The sequence below is a fragment of the Squalius cephalus genome, assembly GCF_949319135.1.
Source record: "Squalius cephalus genome assembly, chromosome: 12".
NCBI classification, from domain to species: domain Eukaryota; kingdom Metazoa; phylum Chordata; class Actinopteri; order Cypriniformes; family Leuciscidae; genus Squalius; species Squalius cephalus.
The window spans coordinates 9,581,815-9,600,803 of record NC_137133.1 but is presented as its reverse complement, the minus strand read 5'-3'; the positions used below and the strand labels follow the sequence as shown (position 1 = coordinate 9,600,803).

Sequence of the window (18,989 nt, the reverse complement as noted above, 5' to 3'; positions counted from 1 at the left end):
TCTTACACAGCTGTTTATCCTTCAAATTAGTCAGATTTTAGGAGGCTATTTTTTTGCAATATTTTCTGATTTCCAAGCCAACCTGTGCCTGTATACGGACTGTTCTCCTTATTCTCTTCTGGTTTATGAATAGTACAATAAATAAATGTCTCTGAAAGTATCGAGTCTGGGTTGAGTCCAATTGCTCTTGGCAAAAACATCTCTCAATAAAGCTGAATGAGCTTTTTGGTGATCTGTACTTTGATGTGGTGAGAAGGCCTGATTTTATATTTTAATATTTTTTTTTATTATCTGAAAATAACTATGACATCAAAAACTAGTCATATCCTCCAAACGTTGACCTGTGACCTCTGTCATCCCAAGAATGGAACATGCAACCAAAACCCAAAAATAACATTAATCCAATCCAGATGGGCCAAAACTACTCTTACACAGTTTTGTGTGACTCAGATTTCCATGGAGAGATGGGGAGGTGATCAACAATATTAAGCTTTGATTCAATATGTAAATAGACATCCACAAAAGTATCCACTTTAACACTTCAATGACTCAGTCAGCTCACGTTTTCATCACAATGCCAGTCGTAGTCCTCCGTCCACGAGCAGGACCTGTCCTGTGATGTAAGGGGACTCCAGGAGGAAAAGGACAGCCTGGGCCGCCTCTGCAGGTTCCCCAAAACGGCCCAGTGGAATTCTCCTCGCTGCTTCTTCCTTCTCCAGCGCTGCCGTCATGTCCGTCAGAATGAATCCTGAGAGGGGCGAGTGAGTGCACTCATATGACAGCTAATATGGAGGTTAATAGGCAAAAGAAGTAAGAAAAAGAGAGGACAAACAACCTGGAGCCACCAAGTTCACTCGTATATTCCGGGTAGCAACTTCCTTTGCCAGGGAGCGAGTGAACCCCTCCAGTCCAGCTTTACTGGCACTGTACACACACTGGCCAGAGTTACCCTTCACACCCACCACAGAGCCTGAGGAAACACATCATTAACCCTATAAAGCCTATTGTATCAGACTTGATAATCAAATCTGATTGATAGTGAATACTTTTTTTTTTAGCAAGTAAAAGGCCATTTTTAGTATAATTCTAAAAACTTCCCCTTGCAGGTCATGGTACATGTGTATCTTTTTGCTGTGAAATCTGATACTGATGTGTAAATATGTGACCCTGGATCACAAAACCAGTCACATGTCGCATGGGTATATTTGTGGCAATAGCCAACAATACATTGTATGGGTCAAAATTATCAATTTTTCTTTTATGCCTAAAATCATTAGGATATTAAGCAAAAATCATGTTCCATGAAGATATTTAGTAAATTTCCTACCGTAAATATATAAAACATTTATTTTTGTGAGTGAATGCAGCACAATCATGAACATAAATGCACAACTTTACAGGCGATGTTTCGATTTCTTTTGCACCCTCAGATCTCAGCCAAATATCGTCCTGTCCTAACAAACCATACATCAATGGAAAGCTTATTTATTCAGATGTCAGATGATGTACAAATCTCAATTTAAATAAATTGACCCATGTGACTGGTTTTGTGGTCCAGGGTCACATATAAGAATAACTTTTATATTGTTAGTAATATTTCAAGATAAACAACACTAGACTAAAGCAACTTATGTTTACTTCATCCGTACTTAATTTTTTTAGAAAAATCATGTATCATATTTGAGACTCACATTATAACATCAGGCTTTTGGGATGTTAACATTTATTTGTACATCTCTCAATCGTCATTGTATTACACGGCATTTAATGTTTTGCCCCCTACAATTAAAACGACAGAGCTTTGATCATAAAACTAAGTATTTAAATAGCAGACATATTATTGGGAGAACTTCCATTTAAAAATATATATATATATTTGACTTATTTCATTATGTCAGGCTTTATGGGGTTAACATTCATACACAGGAGGTTTATACTGTACATAGTCTCATTACTGCTGAATAAACATTTCTAACTCTTACTTTGTCATGTAAAAATGTTTTTATTCTGATTACACCCATCAGAAATTCTAATTTACCATGTTACATAATGTCAAGAGAAAATTGACATGCACTATCAAAATTTGACAAGTGTAAGAACTATATAATGATGCAGAACTCGCAATACTATTTCAAATTTGGGGTTTTTGCGCCATCTAGTGGTAATTAAATGAACCCAAATTGTCCAGCTGCTGATGCAGGGTGAATTTTCCCGTTTTCTCCAGCTTAATCTTCGTGAAACTTCAGAACTGAAATACTATAATAATAATCATAAGATCATAAGGTAGTGGGACATAGATAAATATGGCTCACCGATGTTGACGATAGCTCCTCCGTGGCTGAGCATGCTGCGTAAAGCACCTCTGCACGTGAGCATTGAGCCCAGGAGGTTGGTCTGCAGGACAGACAGCATGTCTTCAGATTTACTCCTCAGTAACAATGCATCTCTTTAAAATAAATACACATTAAACAGTATATTAGAACGCAGCAGCCTTTTATATATATATATATATATATATATATATATATATATATATATATATATATATATATATATATATATATATATATATGAAGAGTTCAGATGCAAATGCCTCTAAGTGCCATCTGAAATTTTCTTCTAGAATGATCATTTTTATCAAGCTCGTATATTTAGGTTCAATAATTTCACTTAAATGGCAATGCAAATTACCTATTAATTGTCATTTAAATGAAATTACTTTACTTAAATATACAAGCTGGATAAAAATTATCATTCTAGAAGAAAATTTCAGATGGCACTTAGAGGCTTTTGCATCTGAACTCTTCATATATATATATATATATATATATATATATATATAAATCTGCTATTTTTTATATAATTGTTTCTTTTTGGTAATGGAAACTGATCTATTTTTTCAAAAACACAATACATTTTCTGCATCAATGCTTTGTGGCGTCTCTGACCTGTTGATGCCAGCTGCGTTAACCAGGTATCCCACAGTGCCACAGTTCTTACTGATGGTCTCAAATGCTCTCTGAACATCTTCTTCTTTAGAAACATCACAGCTAAGACCCAAATGTTTTTCTGAAATTAAATATATACTCCAGAATTATAACATCTATTATAATGGCATTTAAGATTAAAGGTCCTTGCAAACTGAGTCCAAAATTTTCGTATGCGTTTTTTCTGATTTTTTCGACTTTTTAATTGCATGCATTGGTCCACCTGTTTTGATTGTGCCCTTTGATAGATGAATACTATTACACATCACTTACATTTAAGTAGGCCTGGAGGTGTATGATGTCTACACTGCCAAACTGAAGTGATATAATTTTCATCAACGAACCACTGCAAGTAATTCAAAATGATCATTGCATTCACTGACTCACCTCCAGGCAGAGATTCAGCAGTAGCCTGTGCAGCCTCCTTATTCCTGGACAGCAGTACAACCCTATGACCCCTCTGTGCCAGCAGCTGAGAAACTGCTCGCCCAATGCCACGAGAACCTCCAAACACTACGGCCAGTCTGGACATCACCACCCTACAACAGGAAAAAAACAGTGCTGAATGACAACTGCTGGCCACTAATCAGATATTGAACAAGTAAAGGTGAAAATACAACTGAAAATAGTGACTGTGTCTTAGTAATAAGAAATGGTTATAAAGAAACCAATTGACATTGATTGCATGTCCAATAAATTTTATTATTTTAACTTAAAATAAAATTTCTTTGACATGCCAATCAATGTCAAGTACAAATGCATAATACTAAGTATATATTTGCATGCCACTCCAAGGTACTTAAAAATATATGTAAATATATGGTATATGAATATGATAGCCATTGAGCACCATATTATTACCATCTAAAACCATCACTTTTAAAAAGGGCCATCATAATGTCTGTTTTTTGGGCATGTAAGTACAGTGGTATTCAATATTCATAAAAGTAATTCTTAGAAGTATTCTTCTAAGTATAATGTATAACCGCCACTGTACTTTTTGTAAGGGTATGTCATAAAAGTTATTGATACAGCAAGGTGTAAAGCAGCAAGAGTTATTATTGCCACTGATAATGAGCAACATATAGCGCTAATACGACATTTCTTGGTTTATCAGAGATTGATAACTAATGAAACCAGCATTTATTTAATCCAGCATGCACGGTGACATTGTTAAATGGTTGCACAATTACATCTGGATTTAAGCTTTCAGACGACAAGACATCGAACTCACGTTAAATATCGATAAGATGATACACTCGTTTATTCCCATTCAGGTCAAATTGTGTCGCTAAAATGTGAAACTTACGGAAGGAATGGGTGCCGCCATATTGGCTGCACTGCGCGATGTCAGCCGATAGGTGGAGCCAAACGCACTGCTACAGGCAGCGGTGTTGGTTCAAAAAGAAGATAAAATAGTAAAGAAATGGTAAAGAAATCGGTTGAAGTGGAAAAAAACTTCGAGATTATTTTCGCTGTTTACAAGCATATTAAAACAAAGGTATGATATAGAGAAAATATTATAATAATAATATAAATAATGCACATTGTAAATCAATCTAAATAATAAAAAATAATGAGGATATTTTTTCTAAATAAAAAACAAATACAATATGCTTTGTACATCACAAATGATGTGCACCAGAATCCGTTAATCCTTTTGTCTGTTCATTTTCACAATTGTAAAGGCCATGAAAGCGTATAGTGGCCAAAGACTGCCTCTGTAGTGGCTCCATGACCGTGTACCAACCGGTGACGGTTGCTAAGGAGGAATTTTGCGCCAAACATTGACAGACAAACTTAACGGCCATGAGGATTGAGCGACATGTTTTTCACCCTATCATCTTTGGCTCGACGTGAGAGCGGACCAATCAAAATCGCTCCTCTCAGTTAGCGTGTGCCGTCTGCACACATGAGACCGCCCACAATAGAAAATCTTCATGTGAGCTGCACTGATGCTGCCAGTACTCGCTCATTATTCTGAATATAGAAGGTAAGAATTGATTTCTTTTGCCAACTTCTGTCTTTTATCTTGAACACATTGCAGCGCTCTGCTTTAAAGTGACTGTCAGTGTAATTTCGCGGAATTTCAATGAGCCTGCTAATTTCTCTTCACAGGTTTCATTAGCACGCTTAGTAGCTTATTATCATAAGTTTGGACAGCGACCCGTTCAAGGCCCCGCTCAATGAGACCTCAGCTGATGTTGTTGAAACTTTGCAATGCAATGTTTATGCGATGATGCTTCTATTCACATAACATAAAGCAGCCTACCAAATCTTGATTGTATAGGTCTAATATTGTAAATGGTAAACTGTGTAAGTCAGTAAAAGTCTCAAGCAGTGTTTTTGTCCTGGTCTGTTATTTAAATGTACAGCTTGTTGGTTTCTATGTTTTGTCAGCATTGCTTCATTATTAACTTGGACGACAAAGCTTTCATCAGGTTGTTAATTTAATGTATTGCTATCTTAAGGTTCTCTCTCCATCTGTCATCCTGAATCTTTGTTTTATCCTGTGCCTTTGTACAACCCTCTCACCCCCTTTAAAGGGTGGTGGGTAATTCCTCCTGACATGTCATATTTAATTCATAAGCCCACATACACTGTCTGGCTTTTGCTTTTAGACTAGCTTAGTTTTAGCAATTGTCCAAGGCTGCATTGCTGTTCTGTTTTATTTTTGTCCCACTAGTTTGTCTAAAATACATGTCTGCCTTTGCTTCATGCCCTTGCTTCAGGTTCGAGTTTGTAGTGATTCCCAGCATGCAACTGGTTTATGTGTGGATAAAGATAATAACCTTTCACTCATCAGGAGGTGCTCTGCTTGAGTTGGATTAATAATTCCCGCTGTCTCCGTGAATGGATGACAGCTGAATATGACTTTTAAAATGCCACACCTACAGAAATATTAGAGGAAAATGTCAGTTGATTGCTCTAGTGCTTTCAGATCCTTGTACTGTTTTTCTGATAATTGTATTTTCATGTATTTTGTTCCCTCGCGCCTCAGCATGAGAAATCATTTGCACAGACATGGATAAATATGAGAGGTTGAAGAAGATTGGTGAGGGGTCCTTTGGGAAAGCCATCCTGGTCAAGTCAAGGACAGATGGTCGACAATATGTTATCAAGGAGATTGGCATCTCCAGGGTGAGTTGATCATTTCTCTCTCTTAGACATCACATGGCAACGTAAATGGGTGTTTCAATCATTATAGGTGACATATTATGCCCCTTTTCACAAGATGTAATATAAATATATGGTGTCCCCTGAATGTGAAATTTCAGCTCAAAATACCCCCCAGATCATTTATTAGGCTATAGCTTGTCAAATTTGCCCTTTTTGCCGTTTTGTGTGTGCCCCTTTAAATGCAAATGAGCTGCTGCTTCCACCCCTGTTCAGAAGAGGGCTGACCCTTTACACGAGTTTCTTTCATTTACAATAACAAAACACACAAATAATTTCACTCAGCCAAAATCTCAGAATTAACCAGTAGCGAATTGCAGCCTTACAGAGAGACTCAGGAAGAGGTTGCAACTTTTAGACGCACCTGTACATTTCTGAATGGTTAGTGGATACATTTATGTAGTTGCTTGAACCTTTGCCATTGCGTTAGAACTGGTTACACTGTTGTTGCTTGCGAAAACCAAATTGGATTTGGAAATGGCGGCGCCATTTGGAAATCTGGAATGTGCAGATTAAGGGGCGGTAATAGTATGATAAGATCCCCTTTCTATGTCAGAAGTGGAGCGAAATCTGATCGGCCTATTTTTTTTGACATGCTTGCAGAGAAAGGCTTTCTAAAACTAAGTTACTGGGTTGTCACTTTTCACGTTTTCTAGGTTAGTAGATGCACCGCGGACCCGATTATAGCACTTGAACACAGAAAAAGTCAGATTTTCATGATATGTCCCCTTACCCTAAAACCGATAGGCTATGTGATATTTGATGGGCTATCTTCCTTTATATATACATGCAGTGTTCTTTTTCTCATCAGATGTCAAACAAAGAAAGACAAGAATCACGTAAAGAGGTGGCAGTTCTGGCTAACATGAGCCATCCAAACATCGTCCAGTACAAGGAATCCTTTGAAGGTAAAACCCCTCTCAAGGGACATCCTTATTCAGAAATCCATATTAAGTGAATATTGGGATATGATGCTTTGCTGCCCAGCTTTGCTATTATGTTGACAGGCATGTCAAACTGGTGTCTACGAGTGAGCATTTGGTCTTTGGTCTTTAGTTGACTGATATTGATTAATCTGAGAACATTAGTTCCGGCACAAATTATGCCCACTGCATTTCTGTTCTAAAGGTTGTGTCTGATTGATAGATCGGGGTGGTTTGCATGATCTGGAGGAGCTCCAAGCTTTTGAATTAAATTACAGAGAGGATGTCGTTTAGCTAATGATAGTTTCGGTTCATGAAGTCATGCAGTATCTCTGACATCCGGATGGCAGGCTAATTAATGACATAAACCTGGGGTGGTATGAACCTTAATGATATTACCAATAGAGGGCAAAATGTTTGCTTAATTCCATTATAAATTTACAGTGAAGCCTAAGAGTCTAAATCTGATTTAATCAGATACTGTACAGATGCGTTACCATCCCAAAAGTTGGTGCCTGTAAGATTATTTCATGTTTTTGAAAGTTTCTTATGGTCACCAGGGTTATTTTTTGATCAAAAACACTGCGAAAACAGTAAAAATGTTGAAATATTAAAATTTCTAATTTTTTATATATATTTTAAAACCCCTGTGATGGCAAAGCTGAATTTTTTTAGCAGCCATTTCTCTAGTCTTCATTGTCACATGATCCTTCAGAAATCATTCTAGTATACTGATTTGCTGCTCAAGAAACATTTCTTATTATTATCAATGTTGAAAACAGTGCTGCTTAATTTTGTTTGGTGAAAAACGTGACATGATTGGATTCTTTGATGAATGTAAAGTTCAGAAGAATAGCTTTTATTTTAAATAGAAATATTTCAAAATTATAAATGTCTTTACTGTCATTTTTGATCAATTGAATGTGTGCTTGCTGAATTAAAGTATTAATTTCTTTAAAAAAAATCTTACTGACCCCAGACTTTTGAATGGTTGTCTTTGTTTAAATGTCAAGAAACCACCTAGGCAGTGAACTGAAGCATTGTTGTTACTTTGTCATTGAACAGTAATGTTTCTCTCTTTTTTTCAGAGAGTGGTTGTTTGTACATAGTAATGGACTACTGTGAGGGAGGAGACCTGTTTAAGAAGATCAATAATCAGAGAGGGACTCTATTCTCTGAGGAACAGGTAAGAGGAAAACTATAGAGACATCAAGTTAAGCTCTGCACCCAACAGACTGCAAATTATCAAAGCTTTAAATGTGCACTCAAAAATTTAGTACACCTTTAAATACACCACAAAATAATAGTGTACATTTTGAATTTCTTTTATCATAAAAGAAAAAGTTATTCTTTTTACATTTGAACCTAAAGATGTATCTTGCAATGTTATATAATCTGAGGTACTGATTCCTGTCTGTTGTTTTCTGAAAGATTATTGACTGGTTAGTGCAGATCTGCCTGGCTCTGAAACACGTACATGACCGCAAAATCCTACACAGGGACATTAAATCACAGGTACACTCTCTCTCTCTCTCTCTCTCTCACAAACACATACAAACATTTCCATGAAAGTACAGCATAATATACAATATCCTTATACTTTGTTTACGTAAATGTCTAATACATGATTTCTGCTTTTGTTTTCTATCAAGAATATTTTTCTGACCAAAGATGGTACCGTACAGCTTGGTGACTTTGGAATCGCTAGAGTTTTGAACAGGCAAGATATTTTCAATTTCAAAACGCCACAAGGAATGTGGTGAGAATGACCTTCATAGATAATGTGTTTGTGTGTGCAGCACCGTGGAGTTGGCGAGGACCTGTATCGGCACACCTTACTACCTGTCGCCAGAGATATGTGAAAATAAGCCATACAACAACAAGAGGTAAAGTACTTCCTGTTATGAGCCAGTGGGGTATATATGGGCAGTACAGTAGCTACATAACACCCAGTGACTCTTGTACAGTTTGCTGAATCATTAGAGTGGTGATGTCAGTTTATACGAGTTTCTCTGATCCCAGCAGCTACTTATTGATCCCAAGTTATTTGTTCCAGGACTGTTTGTTATGTGATCAGTCTGAATATTCTTAGCCACTATTGATGAACACCAGCTGTATTAGGCTACATTCACACTGCAAGCCTTAGTGCTCAATTCTGTTTTATTACTTATTATTATCAATACTAAAATCAGTTGTGCTTCCTAACATTTTTTTGAGAACCACAATGCATTTTCTAAGGATTATTTGATGAATAGAACGTATATTCAAATAGAAAAGAATTTATTTGAAATATAAATATTTTGTAACATTATGTAAGTATATATAAGTCGTTACTGTCACTTTTGATCAATTTAATGCATCCTGGCTGGATAAAAGTATTAATATATTTTAAACAGTGGTTCCCAATCCTGATTTTGTACAAAGCCATATTGTTTGATATTCAAGATCACTTAAGAGGATTTAATATGCTGTTTGTGTATAATCTATATGTTTGCATGTACATGTGAGAATAATCCACATGTGCAACCCCAAAATTTACCCATTTGTCCCACTTTTTTTCCTATCTGTCTGCTTCTTTTTGTGGCTCTTTTTTCCACTGTCATTCTGTCGGGTCTTACCCTAGTGATATCTGGGCCCTGGGATGTGTCCTGTATGAAATGTGCACGCTTAAGCATGCAGTAAGTACCTCATGTTCTCAGTAGTTGTGTCTGTGTGTGATAGAGATTTCGTGCTTATTTTGTGATGTGAATGATAAAACAGAATCAGTCCTTACATGTCTGTTCCTATCTCACTTACCTTCTTTCATTATTTACACCATGAATATTCTAAGGAGACTAATATTTTACAGTGGAGATGCAAGTGAACTGCAACAGCTTTAAAACTGAGATGACTCTCTCCAGCTTATAAGAAATTCCACTGTTGATTCTTTTTGAAGTCTTTTTTTCTTGTATTCTTTGATATAATTGTGGGTTTCCATGATTTATGACTTTAATGAATATGGTATAATCATTTATTAAATAGGGCCAATCATATAATGTCTTTCACTCAGTTTGAGGCCGGAAACATGAAGAACCTGGTGCTGAAAATCATTCGTGGTTCGTACCCGCCTGTTTCCGTGCATTACTCCCAAGACTTGCGCTCTCTCCTGGCCCAGCTGTTCAAGCGCAACCCTCGGGAGAGACCCTCTGTCTCAGCCATTTTGGGCAAGCCTTTTCTTGCTCGCAGGATTCACAAGTTTCTCAGCCCTCAGGTGACATGCACTTAAACAGACTTGATTATCACTGTGATAAATTATATAAGTCAGTCTGTGCATTGTGACTCAGATATAACTCAGATGTTATGTAACGCTCGGATCTAATTCCAGAACACCTCAAGCATGAGTAGCAGAATTTGTTTGTTTAATATGTCCCTTTGTATGTTGCAGCTTATTGCTCAGGAATTCAGCCATTCACTTCACCTTAATCCCCCTAAAATGAGTGTGGCCCAGGGAGCACCAGGTAAACACATTCATTAATAACTAATCGTTGTGTTCAAGTGCACAGAAAAGTTTGTCACTCAAAATTTCCACCAGATTCAGGTTGCACATTAATTTGTTGTTTCCCTTTGTCTAATATTGCTAAAGAAATGGTTCACCCAAAAATGAAAATTCGGTCATCATTTACTCACCCTCAAGTTGTTTCAAACCTGTATGAATTTCTTTCTTCTGCTGTACACAAAAGAAGATATTTTAAAGAATGTCAAGAATGACTTCCATAGTATTTTTTATTCCACACTTTGGAAGTTAATGGGGCCCATCAACTGTCAACATCATCAACAACACCATTACTCCAGTCATCAGTGTCACATGATACTTCAGAAATATAATATGCTGATTATATCAGAATAATAAATATTTTTATTTTTTGTGTATGTGTGGTGAGTTGGTTCTAAATATTACCCTAAATTTTGAAGAGAAAAAAAAATACATTTATTTATTAGTCATATTTTTCATGGACAGGTTTAATGGTTATTCAACTTGAGATGTGCATGGAGTATATTGATAAATTGTTCTCTTGATCTTCAAATACCAAAAACCAAATACTTTCTTCATCCTAAATCCCCAGCCAAACGCCCTGCCCCAGGCCCCATCTCCATTTCCCCAGCTCAGAAAATTACCAAGCCAGCAGCCAAATATGGAGTGCCTTTAACAGTCCGGAGACCATCTGAAGCTTTCAGGAAGGTCCCAGATGCAGCAAAGAAACCAGTCAAACTCAAGCAGGTGAGAACCATGGGAAATATTTTATTTGCTAATCCACTTGCCCATGTTTTGCCCATGCATTACCACCCATTATGTCTGAATATTAGGAGGGGCATTGAGGATCATTGTGTAGCATTCAGACATTTGTTGATGTTGTCCCGCTGTGTGCTATATATGAGAGCGAGAGACCTATTGATCCTCGTCCCCGGTGTCATGTGTTGTCCAGGCTCCCCCTCCTGCAGCAGTTCAGAGGAGAGTGAGTCGAGTGGAGGAGGAGAGGAGGAAGCATGAGGTACATCAGACAGCGCCCCCTATCTACATCCCCTTGTATAAACAACCAGTTTGATCCTCATTAACCCACCTAGCCCTGAAAAAAATACACTCTGTCCTCTAGCAAAATCTAATTTTCCCTATAAGCCTTTGACAAAGGATGATACGTCAATTATCAGTATTGTGCCTTTGAGTACTTATCCACAGGTTGGTCCTTAACCGCGGAAACATATTTACAGATGAACATGCAAATGAATGAGGACAGAGTTATATGAGAATGGTCAGAACTCATGATTAAATGTCAAAAACCTGCATCTTAACTTATTATACTCAAATGTAGTTGGGCGCTCAGGAATAATGTTGATGAATGCTTAGTTTAATCAAGACCTCTATATTCAGTCTGGGTGAACATGCATAAGTGTCAGATGAGTTCTGAGACATGCTGCTCCTCAACCAGCGTATTCATGTCACTCACGCCGTGAGTTCGACAACATATTAAAACTAAATGATCTTTATAGTAAGTTTATGAATAAAGGTGAAAAATAAAAAAACAGGTTGAAAAATAAAACTTTATTTCTAGTCGTGTCATCTTAAATTCCAATGCAGTGAAAGCAGTTCCCGCCGCCATGGGTTGGTCCAGCAGCACTGTCACTGTGTGTGCTTATAGTTGCTTTGGATAAAATTGTCAGCTAATTATTTAAATCAAATGAGAAAGATAAGAAATAGGTTTAGTTATCACCTACTGCTGTAGTATCACAATCTAATATTCTAAACAAACATGTTCTTATGTTTTTCTCTTAAGTGAAACCTTTTTTTATCTTTTCCACTCTTTTCCCTTTTTGGGTGTCCTCATGCTTTTCTCCAACTGCCGTCATCCATATGGTGGGCATCTACATTTCATTTTCCTTTCCAGCCCTTTCTTTATTAACCCTTTCACCAATACAGTGTTCATACTGTAAATGTGTTTAGACCTACTGTGCCTTCTGATCCCCAAGGTGTGCTAAACAGTTAATAAATGTTCAACAACTGATTCATTTTGGAACAAATATTCTTTAAATATTCTTTGACTATGTATAAGTTAAGTTTCCTTTATATATATGGTCATTTGACTGTTCTTGCCTCTCTTCTGTCGCATAGACAGAGTTTTTAAAACAAATACAGCTTTACAACAGCTACGTCATCACTATTGCAAATAAAATAAGTCATAGGAAATAAATATCACATACTGTTTTTGGTGTTTGACTCATGTCTAAAAGCATCTTGATCATGTTCTGTTTCAGGAAGTAGTGAGGAAGAAACGGATGGAGATGATGGAGAGGGAAAGGAAACAAAGAGAACAGGTGAGCTGCTAATGACATTATGGAATGATTTCATGTCACATGTTTTTTACTACTGTATGTAAAAGTGATGTGTTTTTTACATTATTGCAAAGGATTTTTATCTCAAATAATTTCATCAAAGAATCCTGAAAAAAATGTATCATGGTTTCCAGTAGAATATTAGGAAGCACAGCTGTTTTTCAAATGTTTCTTGAGCACCAAATCAGCATATTAGAACGATTTCTGAAGGATCATGTGACACTGAAGACTGGAGTAATGATGCTGAAATTTCAGCTTTGCCATCACACAAATAAATTACTTTTCAAAATCAATGAAAATTGAAAGCTGTTATTTTAAATAAAAATTTTTTTTTACAATAATACTTTCATTAATGTTATTATAATTTTTTTTATCAAATAAATAAATGCAGCCATGGTGAGCATAAGACTTCTTTCGAAACATTAAACATTTTTAACAAACCCGAACTTTTGAAAGATAGTGTGTGTATATATATATAATATTTAATATATATATATTGATTTAAAATAACTCGAAACACTATTGTTACTGTAGTATTATTGATTGAATGTGTTCACATCAAGTTCAGAAGATGGCTGCTCTGGTTTCATTTGACAGATGGATGCTATTTGTAACATGTCTCTTGGGTAGAAAGACATTTAAAAGCCTCTTAATTGAATCAGTTACCCTCAGTAATTGTGTTTCTCTCTGTAGATGTTGTTACTGAAGGCTGCACAGATGAAGAGATTTGAGAGAGAAAAGGTGAACTGATCAGTGCCCATCTGCAAATGGGTTGTTATTTACAATAAATTGATGTTGGTTTGATTTGTTTGTGTTAAAACTTTGACCTTTTTCATCTCAGCTGAACCGAATCAACCGGGCTCGGGAGCAGGGCTGGAGACATGTGCTCAGCTCTAGTGGAGGTAGCAGTCCTGAGCGAAAGGTACAATGGTCTTCCTTGTCTGCCATGGATCAGTCGATAAAAGCTGCTAATATAGTTGTCACTCTTACTGTTTCTCTTTCTATGCTTTCTTTCGCACAGTTTTTTGGAGGTGGTGGCATTGGAGCACCACATTCCCCTGGAATAGGCCCCTCCCCTGTGCCTGGTCCCACCCCTGCCACACCTTATCACTTTGGCCCCACCCCTATTCCTTCTTGTGCTCCTTCTTTAGCTCCAAGCAGAGCACCATGTGACCACATCCACCCAGCAGCTGAAAAAACATCCAAACCTACACCTAAAGATGGTGCTGGAGAAGGAGCCAAGTCTTCAGGGGACAATGGCAGGTGAATGAGATGAATGACACTGTTTTTGTAATTTTTTTTCTCTTTTAAGAATTATTAATTTAACATGCAACTATATTTCATATGTTATTATCATTAAAGGACTGCTACAGACTCAGGAACTCTGAATGGTCATGCCAGCATCCCTGTTAAGGCTGTTATCAGGAAAGAACCACGTAAAACAAGTTTCCATAACGAGCAGATTTCAAAGAACGACTATGCCAATAGGTCAGCTCTTTCTCATTAGTAATGTCTGTCAGATATTCAGTCTGCCTTCACATCTGTCAAATAGAGTTTTTTTTTATCTTTTATCTACTTTTATCTTGGCTGTAGGTTTCGAGGTCAGCTGGCGGCAGAGAAGCATAAGCAGGTGGAAGAGTTTCTACAGAGGAAGAGAGAAGCCATGCTGAATAAAGTCCGTGCAGAAGGACAGCTGGTACGAGTCTTTTACCTCAATCTCTTCTGGTTAAAGGAATGATCTGGGTTATGTACTTTATCAACACTGTTTGTGGCAGAATGTCAATTCTCACTGAAAATCATTTTGACTCGTCCCTCAGTTTATAGTCGGCATGAAATTAATATTCACCCTATCTATTTTCTAAAGGCATCTTATTGAACTTATTGTGAATGGTTCATCAATGCGTACATTTTTTTTATTTGACCAAAATTTCTATTCAAAATGCCTTAACCCGATCTTCCAGTAAAACAACAGACTTCTCTCTGGTGACATGTGACACTTCTCCAATCATTTAGTCTGCTTAAACCCACCCTTTTTTGCAATCGAATGCAAGTTCGCATTCAGATCTGCCTCTATCCGATCAACAAATGAAATTGTCACTACGCAAAAATTGTAAATGGCTTATAACTGCAATGTAAATACATAATGCCAGGCTATAAACATTGAAATACACATGGTTTCAAAAGTATAGCAATGAGACTTAAACATTTATAAATGTTAACAAAGAATAGTCTGTTGAAGTTGCTTAGCAGCCTTGTGTAAAGTTATATTTAATATTTGAACTTGACCGGGTACCGCTGGTAAACCCAGTGACATTTGATTAATAAATGCACTGAGACCAGAAAAGGGCACAGGTATTATGTTGCTCACACGTAACCAGATGTTCATCCACCTACGTATTCCAACCTCAAAAAGAATGAGAAATTAGTTTTTGCTTTTTAAAAGAAACTGATCATTTTTCTTGATGTAATGAACCTGAAACATTTCTTTAACTCCCAGTTTAGTGGCTTAGTCTAGGGAAATTAAATGTTAAAAATCCTGATGACTTCAGAATGTTTGGGTGTTCAAGTCAGTGATGGGATTGATATTCCATAAAATTATGTGGCTTTTGTAATATCGGTTTAACCAATGGGTGAATAGGGGGCTCGACAAAACCTGGCTGCCATCTTTGCAAGCTGGACAAACTCCTCCCGATGCAGGAGACCACAAGTGAACAAAGAGGAGGAGGTAGGAGTCCTTTCTGGGACCAATCAATGCTCCTCACTCATCACATCACTTGAACCCCTCATTGCTCGGTTCCTTATTTTAAGTTATGGTGTCCACCTGAAGTTTCTGCAGCTGCTCACCAGCATTTGTTGTCCAGTCCCTGCACAGTGTGTTTGTGTATGTGAGCGTGACCCACCCTGAAATCCTCCAGTTCATCATTTCATTTTGTCCACATTCCTTCAGAATTACCCATTTGGTTTGTATCTATTTTTTTTGTTTGATGATATTATTCTGCTTCAGCACCCCTTGTTTTGGATCCTTCATTATTTTTACTACTTTTAAAGAGGTATGTGTGTAACTTCAGGATTCCAGCTGAAGACCATCTAACCGCTACTTTTTATGGTCCTCATCAATGGATTCAATGAATTTGATTTCTGCTGTAACTGCTCACCTCTAGTATTTCTTGAGTTTGCTGTTCCCACATTACAGCTTGAATGTTTAATGTTGTTGTTTTTTTCCAGTATATTTCACCAATTCATGTACAGTATGTGACTTGTCCATATTCTTGTGTGTACATATTTGTTGGAAGGATACAATGGGAAAAGAACAAAGAGATAGATGATTCGCAATCTGTGTGTTCCTCAGGAGTACTTGACGAGATTACGACAGATAAGACTACAGAACTTTAATGAGCGTCAACAGATCAAAGCTCGCCTCAGAGGAGAAAAGGTATATATACACCCACATATACACACACACATTTTTGTATGTTTGACATTTCTTTAAACTGTAGCTTTATTGCTGGCATGTCAGCTGTATCATTATACAGTATGGTTGTATAATCTTTCTAATACCCATATATCCATATTCATATTCCCATCAGATTCAGTGTTTTTATACATTATTATATTTTGTTGGATTTTTTTTTTTTTTTTTTTTTGCATTTTTTTAATTTTTGGTCCTTCTCTCTCAGTGTGACAGTGACTCAGACAGTCAGGAGTCATGTGAAGAGGCAGTGCTCAGGAGGAAGAAGATTGAGGCTTTGAAGGTTATACATTTAAAAAAAAAAAAAAAAAATATATATATATATATATATATATATATATATATATACACACAGCATAATATTTAGAATTAAAAAACTGATTGACATACTCTACCTTTCAAAAGATTGGGGTCGGTATGATTTATTTATTTTTTTTTATTTGAAAGAAGTCTCTTTTGCTCACCAAGGCTAAATTTATTTGATTAAAATACACAAAATATGTGATTTAAAATTTTAATACTATTTCACAATAACACTGTTTTACTGCAAGGCCCAGTCAAAGGCTCGTGCTGCTGTACTTAAAGAACAGTTGGAAAAGAAGAGAAGAGAAGCATACGAGAGAGAGAAGAAAGCGTGGGAGGATCATGTATGTCATTTTCTTTCCCAATCTTTTTCTTTCTCATCTCTGCTCATCCGTCTCTTATGTGTTGTATTCTGCCTTATCGTTTGTGATAAAGCAGCTTGTTGCACGGGGAGTGAAGGCTGCTGTTGGAGCCGCTCCCGCTCAGACACCTGACTCCACCCCTCAGGAAGCTGCTTCCAAAGCCACACCCTCCTCCAGACCCACCACTCCAGCCATCTCCATGACGGCTGCTCTGAAGGACGTGGGCGCGGTTAGTCATCATCACACTTCTTCTTTTATTTGCTAGAACAGCTAGAACATTTCATGGTTACTTGTTTTTTTTTGTTGTTGTTGGTAGATTTCATCAGGGCAGAGTTCTCCTATGAAAGAGGACTCCCTTAAAGCAGAAACATCAGGTGTACAGGTGGGAAATGTGTAATTGTATGTGAGAATACTATTAATTTGAGAGAGCAATTTATTGAATAATTGCCAATGAACTTTGTATTTCAAAGTTTTTTTATTTTTTTTATATATAGATTGTTTTTATTCTTATTCTTATTATTTTTAGAGTGACAAGAAGGAGATTCTACGCAGACTCAATCAGAAGGTCCAGACCACTGAGGATGATGCTGAGAAAGATCCCACACCTTGCAGCAGTGCACCATGCCCCACTCCTCAACCAACCCAGCCTTCAGTCACAGAGGAAAGGCCACCCACAGCTGGTGATAGGAGAAAATGGGAAGCTGTAGCTCCACCCTTACTGTCTGTAGCTGAACAAACTCTGGAGGAGACCTGTGCATCTTTGGCAGGTAGAAACACAACAATTTTATCACTATGTTTTTGTTATTATGGCTGTGAAACACGTCTATAATTAAGTCTGTTTATAGGGTAGGGGATTTTTTTTTTCTAAGACCTAATCAAATTAATACTGTGTCCATACAGAACAATCCTATATAATCAGGCATAGGCACACATTTACATTTTACCTAATTAAACAGGCTACGGACTTTGCTTATCAGCAAAATGGGGTAACTGTATAAAATGCTCATTTAAAGTTTAAAATGCTCAATATGTGTTTTATTCAGTATATACGATATGTTTGAAATTGGTTTATGTACCAATATATCACAGCATATGAATTAGAGCTCGAATAAAATTGGAATTTTACTTTGAAATGTGCAGCACATTTATTTAATTAAACCATAGCTTTTTGAAGTTAATTTTCCCATCCTCAAATTTAAGACTTCTTACAATGATAATTAAGACTTTTACGATATTTAAGACATTTTATAAGCTATTTATGACTTTAGGACTTGGAGCCAGGGACCCTGGTTCAACAACAAAATATTTTATTGTTTCTTTTTTGTGTGATTACTTAAGACCAGTCAGAACAGGCATTGTTTTAATAGTTGTTGTTTTTCTTCTTGTGTTGTGAGTCAGTAATAAAGGATGAAATTCATATCCTTTAGAGCAGGGGTTGGCAACCGTGGTGGAATAATCACAGAAGCACGCAAATGGTTTGTCGGGACTGCGCAAGCTCAGATTAGAATCTCACAGTTTAATAGTATTTACAGCTCCTAACTTGACTGAGGAATGATTACCTCAAAATATACAGTACTGTGACACTTTCTTAGTGTCTTGGAGACGTTGCCACTGTTCTTCTGTATTTAGTCAGTCTCAGTTTTTTCTGTTTCTTCATGTAATCCCAGATGGACTCGATGATGGTGAGATCAGATCTCCATGTGGAGCTTTATCAGACTCCTTGTGCATACAAAAATCTCACTGGATATTACATTTAATGGCAAAAGGAATGTTTGGAAACGTAAACTGATATTTCCTTCTGACACACTACAGAAAAATATATAAATAACTGGCTTAAAACCTTCTCTTTTTTTGCACAGTACTGTATGTCCATATGCAAGTTAAAAGTTTAAATTAAATACAT

General features: G+C 36.8%; 2 protein-coding genes across 9 annotated transcripts in view; one reads left to right on the top strand and one right to left on the bottom strand.

Moving 5' to 3' along the window:
- Window positions 1-72: 72 nt before the first annotated feature.
- Window positions 73-4,630, bottom strand: cbr4 (carbonyl reductase 4). Of its 3 annotated transcripts, none has more exons than XM_079888127.1 (6): window positions 4,612-4,630; window positions 3,375-3,526; window positions 2,949-3,069; window positions 2,313-2,446; window positions 836-970; window positions 73-748 (listed from the first exon to the last, which is right to left on the bottom strand). In XM_079888127.1, coding segments are annotated over exons 1-6 (723 nt in total). In that variant the 5' UTR covers window positions 4,614-4,630; the 3' UTR covers window positions 73-569. The 3 variants fall into 3 exon arrangements, with proteins under 3 accessions (XP_079744253.1, XP_079744254.1, XP_079744255.1); XM_079888128.1 differs by lacking the exon at window positions 4,612-4,630 and adding an exon at window positions 4,222-4,339; XM_079888129.1 differs by lacking the exon at window positions 4,612-4,630 and adding an exon at window positions 4,297-4,333.
- Window positions 4,631-4,906: 276 nt separating this feature from the next.
- The window catches only part of nek1 (NIMA-related kinase 1), a 28,472-nt gene continuing 14,389 nt past the window's right edge, over window positions 4,907-18,989 (top strand). The window contains exons 1-25 of one of the 6 annotated variants that reach the window (XM_079887702.1): window positions 4,907-4,980; window positions 5,989-6,128; window positions 6,976-7,072; window positions 8,176-8,273; window positions 8,519-8,602; window positions 8,740-8,807; window positions 8,887-8,973; window positions 9,711-9,765; window positions 10,137-10,337; window positions 10,512-10,584; window positions 11,191-11,345; window positions 11,551-11,616; window positions 12,875-12,934; window positions 13,646-13,693; window positions 13,794-13,874; window positions 13,974-14,215; window positions 14,315-14,440; window positions 14,546-14,648; window positions 15,591-15,677; window positions 16,302-16,385; window positions 16,630-16,704; window positions 16,973-17,068; window positions 17,163-17,315; window positions 17,403-17,468; window positions 17,613-17,853. In XM_079887702.1, the coding sequence (XP_079743828.1) occupies window positions 6,012-6,128; window positions 6,976-7,072; window positions 8,176-8,273; window positions 8,519-8,602; window positions 8,740-8,807; window positions 8,887-8,973; window positions 9,711-9,765; window positions 10,137-10,337; window positions 10,512-10,584; window positions 11,191-11,345; window positions 11,551-11,616; window positions 12,875-12,934; window positions 13,646-13,693; window positions 13,794-13,874; window positions 13,974-14,215; window positions 14,315-14,440; window positions 14,546-14,648; window positions 15,591-15,677; window positions 16,302-16,385; window positions 16,630-16,704; window positions 16,973-17,068; window positions 17,163-17,315; window positions 17,403-17,468; window positions 17,613-17,853 (2,563 nt within the window). In that variant the 5' untranslated portion in view covers window positions 4,907-4,980; window positions 5,989-6,011. Of the gene's footprint in view, window positions 4,981-5,988; window positions 6,129-6,975; window positions 7,073-8,175; window positions 8,274-8,518; window positions 8,603-8,739; window positions 8,808-8,886; window positions 8,974-9,710; window positions 9,766-10,136; window positions 10,338-10,511; window positions 10,585-11,190; window positions 11,346-11,550; window positions 11,617-12,874; window positions 12,935-13,645; window positions 13,694-13,793; window positions 13,875-13,973; window positions 14,216-14,314; window positions 14,441-14,545; window positions 14,649-15,590; window positions 15,678-16,301; window positions 16,386-16,629; window positions 16,705-16,972; window positions 17,069-17,159; window positions 17,316-17,402; window positions 17,469-17,612; window positions 17,854-18,989 lie in introns of all 6 variants that reach the window. The other 5 variants (XM_079887701.1, XM_079887703.1, XM_079887705.1 and 2 more) reach the window with 5 other exon arrangements.

Coding starts and splice junctions, on each gene's coding strand:
- cbr4 (XM_079888127.1), bottom strand. Junction 971..2,312: donor AGGAGCTATCGTCAACATCG/GTGAGCCATATT, acceptor GTGTTTCCTCAG/GCTCTGTGGTGGGTGTGAAG. Junction 749..835: donor AGTGAACTTGGTGGCTCCAG/GTTGTTTGTCCT, acceptor CGCCCCTCTCAG/GATTCATTCTGACGGACATG.